The 15,000-nt window shown below is 38.9% G+C and overlaps 1 protein-coding gene across 1 annotated transcript in view; it reads left to right on the top strand.

Annotated features, from left to right (window-relative positions):
• The window catches only part of LOC146448446 (scavenger receptor cysteine-rich domain-containing protein DMBT1-like), a 64,010-nt gene that overhangs the window by 36,819 nt on the left and 12,191 nt on the right, over positions 1–15,000 (top strand). Inside the window, exons 17-26 of the mRNA XM_085102578.1 lie at positions 177–485; positions 1,824–2,147; positions 2,887–3,195; positions 7,670–7,987; positions 9,420–9,734; positions 10,257–10,568; positions 11,204–11,524; positions 12,445–12,762; positions 13,017–13,331; positions 14,129–14,437. Coding sequence (XP_084958704.1) covers positions 177–485; positions 1,824–2,147; positions 2,887–3,195; positions 7,670–7,987; positions 9,420–9,734; positions 10,257–10,568; positions 11,204–11,524; positions 12,445–12,762; positions 13,017–13,331; positions 14,129–14,437 — 3,150 coding nt within the window. The remainder of the gene's footprint in view (positions 1–176; positions 486–1,823; positions 2,148–2,886; positions 3,196–7,669; positions 7,988–9,419; positions 9,735–10,256; positions 10,569–11,203; positions 11,525–12,444; positions 12,763–13,016; positions 13,332–14,128; positions 14,438–15,000) is intronic.

Genomic DNA, 15,000 nt, shown 5'->3' on the forward strand with positions numbered 1-15,000 from the left:
ATCCAAAAGTTGTTGCACGGTGTACTGTGGCGGTCGAAATTAAAGCAAAGTTTTAGTGTCCCTGTGAAAGGCTCAGATTGCCATAGAATAGGGTATAAGGAGTTAATATTCTTAAAGAACCACGCGGAATTCAGGATTCTGCCATTTATACCCTCAAATCATCCGTTATTTCGTAGTTCGGTTGATTGGCGGTGGTAACCAAACAAGCCAGGGAAGAGTGGAATTGTTAATCAATGGAACCTGGGGTACAGTGTGTGATGACGAATGGGATTTACAGGACGCAAATGTAGTTTGCCGACAGCTTGATTTTGGAAAAGCTATGATGGCTGTCAAGTCCGCAGCTTTCGGGAGAGGACAAGGAAAGATATGGATGAATAGTGTACGATGTACAGGAGATGAAAGTTCATTACAACAGTGTGCTCATAATGGATTAGTAAAAGGGAACTGTTCTCATAGTGACGATGCCGGTGTAGTCTGCTCCTCAGGTAAAACAGAGTAGAGTATTTTAGGAGAAGATGCATAGATGCCAGCTTCACAATTCATAATCATTTGCTTTAGTAATGCATTTGTGTTCGACCATATTTTAGATTTAGTAGAAAAAAAAGGTGAGACAAACGTTTTTGTTCGATGTCATCATAAGAAGTAGATAGGAACAATTATGGTATTTAATTTTACGGAATTGTACATAATTGTACCGGTAAGAAGCAACTGTAGCGTTTTTGTTGACAGCCTTGAGTGATAAGTTTTTAGAATTTCATTTATACAGCAGACGAAACGCACCATGATGTGTAAAATACACAGCAAAAGCACTAATTAAATATCGCGTTTAGGTCATATAGGTTCTTAAATAGGTTCATATTTTCTTGATAGCAAAATACATATACTCTCCTGTACAGTGCGAAAACAACATGCCTCTATTAACAGTCCAGCCCCAGCTGACACAGTATTGTTATGCAGCAGTATTTAATTGTTTTACCTAAATAACTCAAGTATCAATAATCTGTTCATGTTGTCCTTCAGCAGCATGGTTAAAAATATATAAAAACTGTTCAATTGAGGCCTAACACTGCTGTTTAAAAACTAAAAACTAAAAACTGAAATCCAAGCTTTCGCCGATCAACGGCATCATCAGGGATGAGAAAACATTCCGCGCGCGCTATATATATATATATATATATACAAAGAGAGTGTAGGGTGAAGGGTGAAATGTGTAAAAAATGTGACGTATGTGTGAAAGCTATAGAAATAAAAATAGAAATAAACTGCGAGCGTATACAAGAACAACGACCATAAAGGCATCAACATCAAAATTATTATGAGCCAAAACGATCCCGCTAATCTACGCCTCTACGAAGCATTTTATATCAGAAAATACAAACCGTCACTCAATTCCCGAGAGGAATGCACTGAATTTGCGGACCTGCTATTTTAATATTTTGCTATTTTAATATTTAATTTTAGACACTACAATCCATCATTAGAACCTTGTATACGCTCGCAGTTTATTTCTATTTTTATTTCTATAGCTTTCACACATACGTCACATTTTTTACACATTTCACCCTTCACCCTACACTCTCTTTGTATATATATATATAGCGCGCGCGGAATGTTTTCTCATCCCTGATGATGCCGTTGATCGGCGAAAGCTTGGATTTCAGTTTTTAGTTTTTAGTTTTTAAACAGCAGTGTTAGGCCTCAATTGAACAGTTTTTATATATTTTTAACTCAAGTATGTTCGGATTTACATGATTAATTAGAGGATATGTAATGTTGGTCTCTTCCTGTGCCTCAGAGCTTATTCCAGCTCTTTTATCCAACAGTTCGATTGGTGGATGTGCGTCACAAGGGAAATTTGGCAACTCAAGGCCTGATCGAAGTATTACACAATGGAGTCTGGGGAGCAGTATGTTATAACGGCTGGGAATTAAAAGATGCCAACGTAGTTTGTCGTCAGCTTGGGTTTACAGGAGCTTTGGCAGCGAAGGCGCACGCAGCTTTTGGAAGAGGAAACAGAAAAATATGGTTTATTAACGTACAGTGTGCAGGAGATGAGAGTTCCTTAATGGAATGTGCCAAAAGCAGATGGGGAACATATAATTACTGTCCCCAAAATAAATATGCCGGTGTAAGGTGTAATACAGGTGGTAAGAAGTACATTGTGTTTTATAAAAAAAACCTGGATCATTGTATAATGCAATTCTAGGGATTTATTGACTTAGCGACTATGGTATATGAGCTATTATACCATGGCCGAAAAATAACGACCATTTAATTGTCTTCTGATTGTTCCTGCAAAGCGAAATCAGCAAGATCGAACAATGCTACTTGATTGTTTTTAACAAAACAATTATTCCACTCACGCTTGTTGGATCAAGAGATGATTATACCCAACTCGGCGCAACGGGCCTCGTTGGTTATGTATCATCTCAAATCGAACGCATGATCGTGGAATACAGTTAACTGTTGCAGTTTGATGTGCATTTCGATGCATTGTTTGTATCTAATAAGTATATAAACACAGTACAAATTCATTTCATATCTGGTCATTAATGTCTGGTCATTAAGAAACAATTTGTGTGGTATACCACCTAATAACAAAATTAATAAAAGAAAAGTAAGAATATAAACATATAAGAAATACAAGAACAAGTTTGAACTTGAATGTGCCACTGACATTTGTATACTGAATCTAAAATACATTGAAAGTATCCAAAAGTTGTTGCACGGTGTACTGTGGCGGTCGAAATTAAAGCAAAGTTTTAGTGTCACTGCGAAGGGCTCAGATTGCCATAGAATAGGATATAAGGAGTTAATATTCTTAAAGAACCACGCAGAATTCAGGATTCTGTCATTTATACCCTCAAATCATCCGTTATTTCGTAGTTCGGTTGATTGGCGGTGGTAACCAAACAAGCCAGGGAAGAGTGGAATTGTTAATCAATGGAACCTGGGGAACAGTGTGTGATGACGAATGGGATTTACAGGACGCAAACGTCGTCTGCCGTCAGCTTGGATTCGGAAGTGCTGTGACTGCAGTCAAGTCAGCAGCTTTCGGGAGAGGACAAGGAAAGATATGGATGAATAAAGTTCGCTGTAAAGGAGATGAAAGTGCATTGACACAGTGCGCCCATAATGGATTGGAAAAAGGGAACTGTTCTCACAGAAAAGATGCCGGTGTAATCTGTGCTACAGGTAAAACAAATGCTTTACATTTTTTTAAATCACAAGTGTTCGAGCGCTAGATATGAATGATTAGTGATAGTGATGTAATAGAATTTTACAAATTTCATGTCAAATATATTTCATAAACTTTCAGCCCTGAACGGACAATAGAATGTGAATTTAGTGTAGTAGTGGCAAGGTTTTTTCTGTTGAAGCTGCATTGACGTGCCTCACATTTCAACTGTATTATTTAGCTTTTGATTTGTAATAGCGGAGCTCGCGCGCGCGCCGTAAGCGCGCGCGGCGGAGCCCCATAGCTAAGAGATTTTGGTAAGCCCATCAGTGGGAGAAATTTTGGTTTGGTTATGACGTCACTTCCGTCCGACCGACCGTACATCGTACGTACGTACGCTACTCCTTGTAAGCCAACATGAAATGAGACACTCAAACCTTGTGCTGCAAATCAGGTTTTTTTCGGCGGGAAAATGCATGGAAAACTGCGCTGCCGGCCGCGTTTGTTTGGCAGGAAATTGCATCGCCAACTGCGTTTGAGAAAAAAAAAATTTGAAGACGACGTGTACGACAAAACACAAACTCAATTTATGAACAAGTCTACAAACATGTAAAACAAAGAAAGGGAGATAGAAGGAGATCTAGAAAACAGGCGACGAAGAAGCGAAGTTCGACGTCAAAGAGAGCGATTGAGAGCGGTAGCAAACAGGCGAAACATGAGTGACGAACAAAGAGAGAAAGAACGGAAAAGGGTGCAGAAAAAACCCCGTGTTGCGGCACAGGGTTTGAGTGTCTCATTTCACATTGGCTTACATAAATGAGCGTATGTGCTGTAACCCGGGTTGTTTTTCGGCGGGAAAATGCATGGCCAACTGCGCTGCCGGCCGCGTTTGTTTGGCGGGAAGTTGCATCGCCAACTGCGTTTGAGAAAAGAACAAAACAAAAAGAATAATTTTGAAGACGACAAGATACAAAGTCAATTTTTATATGTGACCAACAACAGGAGAAAGAGCAAGGCAACTAGCGGCGGGAGAAACAAATCGACAAGCACATCATCAGAATCTGGAAGTGAAATCATTTTACTCCGATCCGGCGCTACGAAACGTTGGATTTTTCCTCTTGAAGTGAAACGTTTCGCTCACTTAACGTTGTAAAACGAACGGAAAAATCAGCAATGGAATAAAGGGAGTGGTTATTCTCAGAAGAGGCGAGTACGTTCATGCAATTTTGTAGCTTAAGCTAATACTGCTAACTTCAGAACAGTATTTTGAGCTCATTTTTTCGGTCCATGTTGATTATTTCCCTTGGAGTTTTATTTTCTGATCTCGTCCAATTTTGCCGTCAAACAGCGGGAGAAAGAGCAAGGCGGATCGCGGCGGGAGAAACAAATCGATTCTTTTAGCAGCTTTTAGAGGCGGCAGTTCATAAATAGCGGCCGAATCTTGAAGAAAAAATTATTTTACTCTAATCCAGCGCGATGAAATGAAATTAAGATGCGATGGATTTTTCCTCTTGAAGTGAAACTTAACGTTGTAAACGAACGAAAAAATCAGCAATCGAATAAAAGGACTGGTTATTCTCCAAAGAAGCGAGTATATTCATGTGATTTTGTTGACAAAACTTTGTTGTTTTTGCAAGATATTTTTTTCTTGTAGTGTTGACACTGCAACTTGTTTAACCTCAGAGCAGCCTTTTGAGCTCATTTTTCGGTCCATGTTCGTTATTTCCCTTGGAGTTTTATTTTCTAATCTCATCCCATTTTGCTTCATTTAAAAAAATTTGATTCTGAGCTAAAATAGTCAGTCAAACAAACGTCTAGATCTCCCAACATTGTATCGCTGGCATAAACTACTGACAAGTTTTTCTCGCATATATTTCTAATTTTAGCATTTATTTCTCACAATCTTGACAGAGAGCAAACAAAAATACTTAAAACAGTAGGATATACCCGCAAAGAGTAAGATGTGTAAGTATAATTTTCAGTGAAAGTCTTTTCAAAGAACGTTAAAAGCGAATATAAAATTAAAGTGTGATTTCATTTTCATCAAAACAAAGTTTACGCAAAACATTCATTTGCTTGTTTTTTGTGAATTTTTCAAAGATCGTTGTTTAGTTTATTTCTGTACTTATTGCTATGAATTATCACAGTGCTTTTTTCATTTATTACTCAAAGATATATTTGAAGTGTGTTTTTTGGTTAGTGCATCCATTTTCTCTGAGGTTTATAGCGTACGGCCTTCTTAATGAGCAAAATTTACTAGACAGTGACAGTGCCGGTAGCGCGCGTTGGCTATTCACAAACCGTTTTGCCTCGATCATCTTAAAAAAACTAAAAACAATCATAAAAACAGGAAATATCATTTTGAGCCATTTAAATTCCGCTTTTATAACACAGAGGTCAAAATGTTCCTAAAACTATCAAGGAACTTCGTAAAACAGTCAGTAAAACACTCATTGAAGGCGCAAGCAAACCAACAAATTATCTAATATTTTTGTAGCGTACAAAACAAACAAAACCGACGAGAACAGTTCCCATTATATACATGTAATTAAGAGAGAATACAAGTTTAATTCAGGAGCAAACTAACAACGATATATCAAATGTTAGGCATCAATTAATTGTTCACCTGCGCTGTGAAGCTTCCTACCGCTTGGAAATCACACGAACATAGATCGATAAAAATAGCAAACGATGGATCCAAAGAAGGAACTTGCGGAGTAATTTCTTCCTGCTCCTTCCTCCCATTAAAAGAACACTTTCATGCTCGGTTATCGTTCGTTGAAAGCACTTGGACGCCATGACTGATTTCAGTTTCTCAACCAAACAAAATAAAATCAATCCGATCCAAGTCTTTAGCTTTTGACACAAATAATCTTTTGCTGTTTCTTGTGAGAGACACCAAAATTAACCTTTAGGAATTTCCTTCCTAGCTGCAGCACTTGATTTCCATGTATTTTTGGTACAAACAACCCGGCTTAGAGAGTCGAACTTCGAAAGAACCTAAAAGAACTTGTTTTTTTTTGGACACAAAATGCAGAAACCGACAAAATGTAAAACTGTCGTGCTCAGCCAATCAGGAGCGAGTATTTTCGCCGCTCGGCCAATCAGGAGTAAGTAATTTTGCCCTCGGTGAAAGGAAAATTACGAAAAACTGCCCTATGTTACAACAAATCAGCATTCAGTAATTTTGCCCTATGTTTTACATTGTTATTGTTGATGAGCAGTTAGCTGCATATGCATTAAAAATGTACAATATAACTGCAGAATTGATGAGGAACTCATAAGGTTATTACGTTCATACAATAAGCAGAGTTCTATTGTGGAGCTCCGCTGTTAGGCTTGGCTAAATATATATATTAGATTTTTCTTAAAAAATTCAGGCGAAATAAAAGTTTCGGGATTAGTGCTTTCAGTTTTTGTATGTGAAAGCTCAACTTGGTAATTTGTCACATTCTTCCAAAATTCCGAATTGAAGGTTAAAAGTCTTAAAATCGTATTTCTGGCAACAAATTGCAGGGAGTAAATAACACGAAACAAGATGTTGGCGATACTGACAGACTAGTAAAACAATAACTTTACATGGATCGAATGTTTCTTGGTTGGCTGACAGGTTTTCTTACACGTTCAACCCTTACACTGGTATTTCAAGAACAACATAAGAACACAGTCCAGGCTGACAGTCAGTTATTTTATTATTATTATTATTATTATTATTATTATTATTATTATTATTATTATTATCATTATCATTATCATTATCATTATCATTATCATTATCATTATCATTATCATTATCATTATCATTATCATTATCATTATTATTATTATTATCAAATCAATCAATCAATAAACTTTATTTACCCTCGAATTATTATTATTATTATTATTATTATTATTATTATTATTATTATTATTATTATTATTATTATTATTATTTTATTTTATTTTTTTATTTTATTTTTACTTTGACCATTTACTTTGTAAAACCATCAGCATGAATACTGGTAAAATGAAAAGTAAAACCTTAGTCCATACAGCAAAAGAATGTCACTTAGAAAAGCAGCAGGTTACTTTAGGGCCGTCAATATGAAGATACACATGGTTTGGTTAGAGCCCATATTTAAAGAAAGCATTAACCAAATTAAAGGCCCACCTTCACCCAAGAGTCGTTGCGGTCGTTTGTTTTTGTTTTGAAATGCTGTATTGTCCAAACGCGCGATCTTATTGGCTGTATGAACTCAAGGGTTCATGTGGGTTTCCTATACGACTCGTGCTGGAGGGAAAGAATATTCGTGATCACTTACTGCTTTCTCACTCGACTCCCGCTCAAATAAATGGGGGGGTTTTCATATATGAAAACTGTTCCTCGGCGCGCAATACATCTTGGGTGAATTTGGGCCTTTAATGAATTTATGAATTTAGGAAACGAAGCACAAAAACGAAAATAGCTTGAGGAAAGTATGACTCAATGAAGCCTTTTTTATGCCACAGTTCGCATAGTGGATGAGGATGGTTTTGGCGATTTGGCATCAAAAGGCAGAGTGGAAGTGTACCACAATGGATCCTGGGGAACAGTATGTGATGACAACTGGGACTTAAGGGACGCCAACGTAGTTTGCCGTCAGCTTGGGTTTGCAGGAGCTGTGGCAGCAAACAACACCGCGGCTTTCGGACAAGGAGAAGGGGAAATATGGATGGATGAAGTGCAGTGCACAGGAAATGAGAGCTCCATTAAGGAATGTAACCACCCGGGATGGGGATCACATAACTGTGGTCACGGTGAAGATGCCGGTGTAATGTGTACTACAGGTGATAAGTATACTATAGTAGCATTTGGTGTATGTTATTTATACCCAATAATAATACACAACAAAACAAACTAGTGATTAAACTACCATAACAATAATCAAAGATTAGGGAGTGCGTTCGATCTCAACATGCTCTCTCTCCGTTAACGAGTTGGTGATAATATCATCCACCCCTGCGAAATCCGCAGGGGATGCAAACTTATCGCAATTCTTCCTGGCGAAGTAGAAATATTAGTACCCCTTTTCCAAATTCAGTACTGTAGGAACACACTTTTACCTTGGGCTCCTCAGCTCACGTTTTAGCTTCTGATGATCAACCACTGAAGTATCCAAATTCCTAAACGGCAAAGTCATTCGCGTGACTCGCCAATAAACTGTTTGCTGCCCTGATGAGCGAACAAAAATGAGTTTGCCATTAACAGTTTTTATGCACTAAGTCATCAGCAATAAATAAGCACTGCTACTGTCTGCGATGTCTCGGGTGCGATGCGCAACTGCGTTGGGAGCAAACTAACGTAGGCTTAAGGGACGGCATCAACAATTTGACGTACGTGCAACCCAGCAACCGGAATGACCATCACTTGTCTCTGAGTCGCCTTAAGGACGGTGCCTACTTTTGTTACTGCGCATACGTTCTGCGCATATCGAGATACTCGGGTTTCCCATGGGTGCTGCCTACTAATACAGGGATATTTTTGCGCGGTTTATAAATATACGAAAAAGCAGAACTTAGCAAGTGCTCTTAGACTCCAATTAGAAATTTGGGGGTAACCACGCATTTTTCAGAGATAATAAAGCTTCAATTTGGAAAAAGACGCCATACCTTGCTTTGTATTTTAATGCTTCTCTACTAAGCTCTGTTTTTTCCCGCATAGTCATAAACTGTGCAAAAATATTCCTGTATTAGTAGGCACGTCCTTAAAAAGATTGCTGTGCTGTAGAGCGTATTTGTCTCTGATGGCCGTGTGTAACGCCGGTAGAACATTCAAAAGGCCCAGAATTTGTCATGGAAAAGAATGTAAGGGGTTCTAGTGCTCAATGAGCTATGTTGAATTTATGATTCTGTTATCCGACACGTTCCAAAAGTTCCTTTTGTGGGTAGACCTCTCTCCCAAGGTCATTCCAAGTCTAGTACATAAGAAACTTGGAGCTACGTATACAGCTGTTTCGACAAATTTGTCCAAAAAAAAAAAACGTGAAAGCGTAGACTACGCGACAATGCCCAAAGGTAGTCTGGGAAATACCCAATAAATTATGGATTTTGAGCTTTTATTGAAGTCTATTGGGTATTTTCCAGACTACCTTTCGACATTGCCGCGTAAATGCAGCTACGCTTTTACGCTTTGTTGGACAACTTTTGTCGGAACAGCTGTATACAGTTGCGAAAAGATGTATTTTTAATGCAATTTAATCACTCGGGGTTTTTTTTGTAGTTCGATTGATTGGTGGTGGAAATGAAACACACCAGGGCCGAGTCGAAGTGTTTTTTAATGGAACTTGGGGAACAGTGTGTAACAACGGATGGAATTTAATGGACGCAAACGTAGTTTGTCGTGAGCTTGGATTTCAAGGAGCGATGAACGCAGTCAATTCTGCAGCTTTCGGGAGAGGAAAAGGGAAGATATGGTTGGACAACGTACGATGTGCTGGAGATGAAAGCTCATTAGTATACTGCAATCATACTGGATGGGGAAAGAGCGACTGTTCTCATAGTGAAGACGCCGGCGTAGCGTGCATTCCAAGGAGAGGTAATAAAAACCCTTTCCAATATAAGTTGAATTTTTTGGAGAGAAAGAAGAAATGAAGTAGGAGTTCAACTTAATTTAATTTTAAAGGGATTCAAACGTTACAATAAGTCCGCCCAAAAGGTCCTGAAACGTTTCATTTTTGGTTTCAAAAGTGTTAGGGTTTGAGAGGAAGAATGGCTTGTGGGCTGTCATAAACAACTCCTCTTATGATAAATATTTTTCTCTCTCTGAATCCCTTCTACCTCTCTTTCTTTCTTTCCTTCCTTCCTTCCTTCCTTCCTTCCTTTCTTCTTTCGTGTAATCCTACCCTCCCTTCTTCCTTGTAGTTATAGTATTTGATATATAGCACGGGCTTCAGCTTTTAAACTAACGTTGTATCTTTAACAAATACGCCTTTCTTTGGAAAGATAGGTTGTGACGCGCTCGAACGGAAACGCGTAGAGACACGAACGTGCATGAGTGCTTAGTTCGTCGATCTGACAAAGGAAAACAATATGTTTATACACCTCTTCTTTGTCATAGATGGTGTTCGACTGATGGGCAGAGATTATTTTGCAAACCAGGGTCGCGTCGAAGTATTTTATAGCGGAATATGGGGAACAGTGTGTGGAGGAACAAGCTGGGATATAAAGGACGCCAACGTAGTGTGCCGCCAGCTTGGATTTGAAAAAGCTTTGAAGGCGGTCAACCACCCAGGTGTCGCTCGAAATAGAATGACCTTGATGTATAACGTCCAGTGTGTAGGAAATGAAAGTTCGCTAGTAGAGTGTGACCACAAAGGTTTCGGACAAAGTTCATGTTACGGTGTGAATGCGGGTGTAGTGTGCACTCTAGGTAATTATTAATATAAAAGGAAGTGGACTTTCTCTAGATGATTAGGAAGAAAGTGTCCACATGATGTAATACAAACATTCCTCAGTGTAATTCCTTGAATTAGCTACAAAATTCGCACATAGAACTGCTTTATTGGAAAGATTAGAGAACCCGGGAGGGGCTATGTTCCGCCCGTCACACAAGCTAACACTTCACAGAAATCTTTGTGCATTCATGGATATCGCAAGTGTTCACGGCAAACAAAGACCAAACTATCAACACTACAAGTGTTAGGAAAATGAATGATGATGATGATCATATGTGCTATAAGACGTGCTATAAGACGCACATAAAACCTTGTTAGCTGGTGGTTACCATATGTTGCATTCCACCAGGCCTACTAATACACGTACTCATATGTGTTCTTTTACATCTGCTCTTGTATGCCGACTCTCAGGTTATAAGAATATCAACATTTAGGACGGGTAAACAATTTGCAGGATGTATATTGCTAATGGGATAGTCACAAGTGTTTGAAATATCTCTTAAGAATTTCACAACATCTCAAGTTTATTTCTTCAGGAAAAATCAATTATGCCACCTGAAATTCATCTTAGAACACACGTTCTAAGATTAATCAATCCATCTTGTTACAGGAATTCGTTTAGTTCGAAGACCTTCATCCCGAGAAGGTCTGGTACAAGTCTACTACAACAGACGTTGGGGATGGGTGTGTGGCGATCAGTGGAACAAACAGGATTCTGATGTGGCTTGCATAATGATGGACTTCAATGGGTCACTATCAGCTGCTTTTGAAACTCAAAATATCAAGGAAACAGGCCTTCCCCTGCAGATAGACAATGTGCAGTGTTTTGGAAACGAAAGTTTCATACTTGCATGTGCCCACAAAATGCGCGGATCGCATAAAGACTGTGCTGATAACAAAATAGCTTTGACACTGTGCAAGGAACGAGAAGGTCAATGTAGCTTCAATAAATGTTTTTATGTACAACTATTATAAACCTCATACCTTTAATTCGGTGCTAATTCCAAAATCCCTTATACTAACCATAAAAAACGTAACGAACGAACGAAGGAACGAAAAAAAAACCTACGACCAGATGAAAGAGCCGGTAGAAAAGCCCGAGAATCTAAAAGCCATTAGCCATTGCAATGACAGATAGGAAGTACAGTCCCTACTCCAAAGGCTATTTGTGGCCTGTTGAATCAAATATTTTATGGTAATTGAGTGGCAGAAATATCTAATGAATCTATTACAAATATCATTACTCAAGTTTCCTTTGGATAGCTCATTTATTCTTACGAAAGTATGGTTTAACAACAGTTGATAACTAAAGGTAAATTAGCCACCGTAACGAGATTCGAGTGCTGGCGTTCGTCAGAGCGAATCAAGGAGTTGTGGGTTATATGAGTTTATAAAGCGAACAGTGGAGCTACGCTATTGGTGGAAGCATGGCAACGTGGAAAACAACAATAAAGTAGTCGAAAGAAAAGCTTTCGTTGATTCCATGGGAATTAACTGAATTAAGAGTGCCGATTTGGAAGATGAAATTTTTTTCTAAAGTTTTGCTGGTTTCTGTGTCACTATAATGAAGAGAAATGTCACAGACTCCCATGTGTTTGTAAGAGTATGTTCGAGCGACTGGTTTAGATGCACTCCTTGTCATTTCTTTCAACGCGTCAAAGCTGTCGTCGGTCGCCTTGTCTACTCCCTCTCTCACCGATGTACAAGTGACGTTTCGAGCATTGACCCTTTGTCAGAGCGAGGAAATAAAGTGCTAACGCTAAAAACATCGGCAATCGAATCTTTTTATGGTAGACAAATTGCGTGATCAACTTTATTGATAAAACCAAACAATGGGTTTTCTTTCCGTAGTTCGGCTAGTTGACGGGAAATCACCGCGTGAAGGTCGCTTTGAAATTCTCTACGACGGCGTCTGGGGAACAGTTTGTGGTCACGAGTGGGATAAGCGAGAGGCGAACGTAGTTTGCCGTCAGTTGGGATATGATGGAGCTGTAGCAGCAATCTCCTGGCCGGCGTTTGGAAACGGATTGGAAATGACGGCGATGAATCACATTCAGTGCGTGGGAGATGAAAGGTCGATATCAGATTGTAGGTCTTCTAAATGGAAAAATGGTGACTGCGCGACATTTGCCTTCTTTCAAGCACCAGGGGCAGTTTGCACCCAATCAGGTAATATGACAGTTAATAATTATTAAATTTGAAACTTAGTTGATATATATTGCAACGATTGCAAAGCTAAGTGATCAAATGCGCATTACATCGTTGAGAATTCAACCGATTATCACAGGATAAAATCAATAATGCCTACACTTCAGGTTTCTGCAAAAAAAAAAAAACATGCAAATGTTCCTCATGGGTTCCATTGATGCTGTAAGAAGTAATGCAGCGTCGCTAACTTTCACCTAATAACAATGTTGTTTCAGTTCGTTTAGAAGGGGGACTTACATCTCAAGATGGCAAGGTCCAGCTTTACTATCGCAATACTTGGGGCTGGGTATGTGACCAGCAGTGGGACCAGAAAGACGCTGATGTGGTTTGTCGTGAGTTAGGCTTTGAAAGAGCATCTGTATTTCACGTGGACATTTCTGACAACAGCGATGATAATGGAACATGGTGGTTAAACAATGTCCGGTGCATTGGAAATGAGTCATCCATATTTTCATGTCTTCACGATGGATTAAAAGAACACAGCTGCAAAAGCAATAAGAGGGCGACTGTGGTATGCACTGGAGCAGAAGGTACGAATAAGTACTAATTCTATAAATTTGTCACTGTCGGCTTACCGCCATATTAACTGTTACCAGCCACTACTTCTGACCGTAGGTAACTGTTGTTGCATAGTCAATCGCCTTAACATCTGTATCGACTGCATTGCCATCTACATTAATGATCACTGCAAAGACTGGTTTTAGTTTTAACAGTTTCATATTTTTTGGCGCATAGCCTTGTTTTAATTTCCAGGGCCCTTATTGATAACAGAACTTATATGCTGATGAGGTCACCTTAGTATTTTGATTGATTGATTGATTGATTGATTGATTGATTGATTGATTGATTGATTGATTGATTGATTGATTGATTGATTGATTGATTGATTGATTGATTGATTGGTTGGTTGGTTGGTTGGTTGGTTGGTTGGTTGGTTGGTTGGTTGGTTGGTTGGTTGGTTGGTTGGTTGGTTGGTTGGTTGGTTGGTTGGTTGGTTGGTTGATTGATTGATTGATTGATTGACTGACTGACTGGACAGACATCGAGCATTCCATGTTCCTATTAAATCCTCAGTGATGGCTCTGTGTTTCTACTGTGTGATTTTATTCCCCATACTGAATCTGGAAAAGCGAACTATCGAATTGTAACTTGGCAAGCTCCCCATCTCGTAGAAATATTAATCCATAACGAAAGGTTTCTTCTTGAGGCCTTCTGTAACGTTACATTAGTGTCCGTTGTTTAGTAATTCGTTTACCTCAGTTTTTCATCTTATATCAGTGGAAAGTTCAGTGCATATCGATCACCTGTTTCACTATTGTTTTTCAAGTGCGATTGGTTAATGGTAAAGTACCGTCCAGAGGACGAGTTGAAGTTCTGTACAGTGGAGACTGGCGCCCAGTGTGTAGTTATGGCTGGAACCTGCAACATGCTAATGTCGTTTGCCATCAGCTGGGATACAACGGCGCTAAAGCGTCAGTTGATAGCCAACTCGTTACCAAGCAACGTCGGTGGAAACCGATGTGGCTAGACGGCGTGCAGTGTGATGGAAACGAAAACTTAATACTGGACTGCAGGCATAAAGGTTTGGACTATTGCTGGCATGGTTCATCTGCAAGCTTAGTCTGCATCCCTGAAGGTATTATCTATAAATTCAATTTCATTTGGTATGTAATAAATTTAACGTGGCTGGTACCAGCGTCCAGCTTTCTGACGTGTAAAATTTTAAAAGAAAAGATCAAAAATCGGGCCAAGATCATGATGAATTAAATCAATATTTGTAAGATTAAATTGCACATTTATTAGTTCGCCAAAAATTACTTATTTTGTTTCCATCAATCGTTACTATGGCAGGGATACTTAAGGTTTATTCAGATACACTTCTGAGGCTTTTACGCTTGTAACTTGAAAGTGTTGATGCTCCATTTTTTAATGTTACAAGAAAGTGCACAAAGAGGATTGTAGATCAACTTGAAAAACACAATTGGGTACTAGTGCAAAACGTCCTCTGTAGATTTTTCTTCTTTTTTAAGTTTGCCTGTCTTTCTCAAGAATAACAGAAAAAAAAAGAAAAGAAAAACGAGGGGGCTCAGTGTACTTGTGCTCTTGTAAAAATCCTTCGCACTTTCCACAGTTCCCCACAACACGTCTCTGTGCACTTCAAAATCCGGATTTTAAAAGATTTACTTTTGCACACGTACG

This window comes from Pavona decussata, unplaced genomic scaffold, assembly GCF_977016875.1.
Source record: "Pavona decussata unplaced genomic scaffold, jaPavDecu1.1 SCAFFOLD_926, whole genome shotgun sequence".
NCBI classification, from domain to species: domain Eukaryota; kingdom Metazoa; phylum Cnidaria; class Anthozoa; order Scleractinia; family Agariciidae; genus Pavona; species Pavona decussata.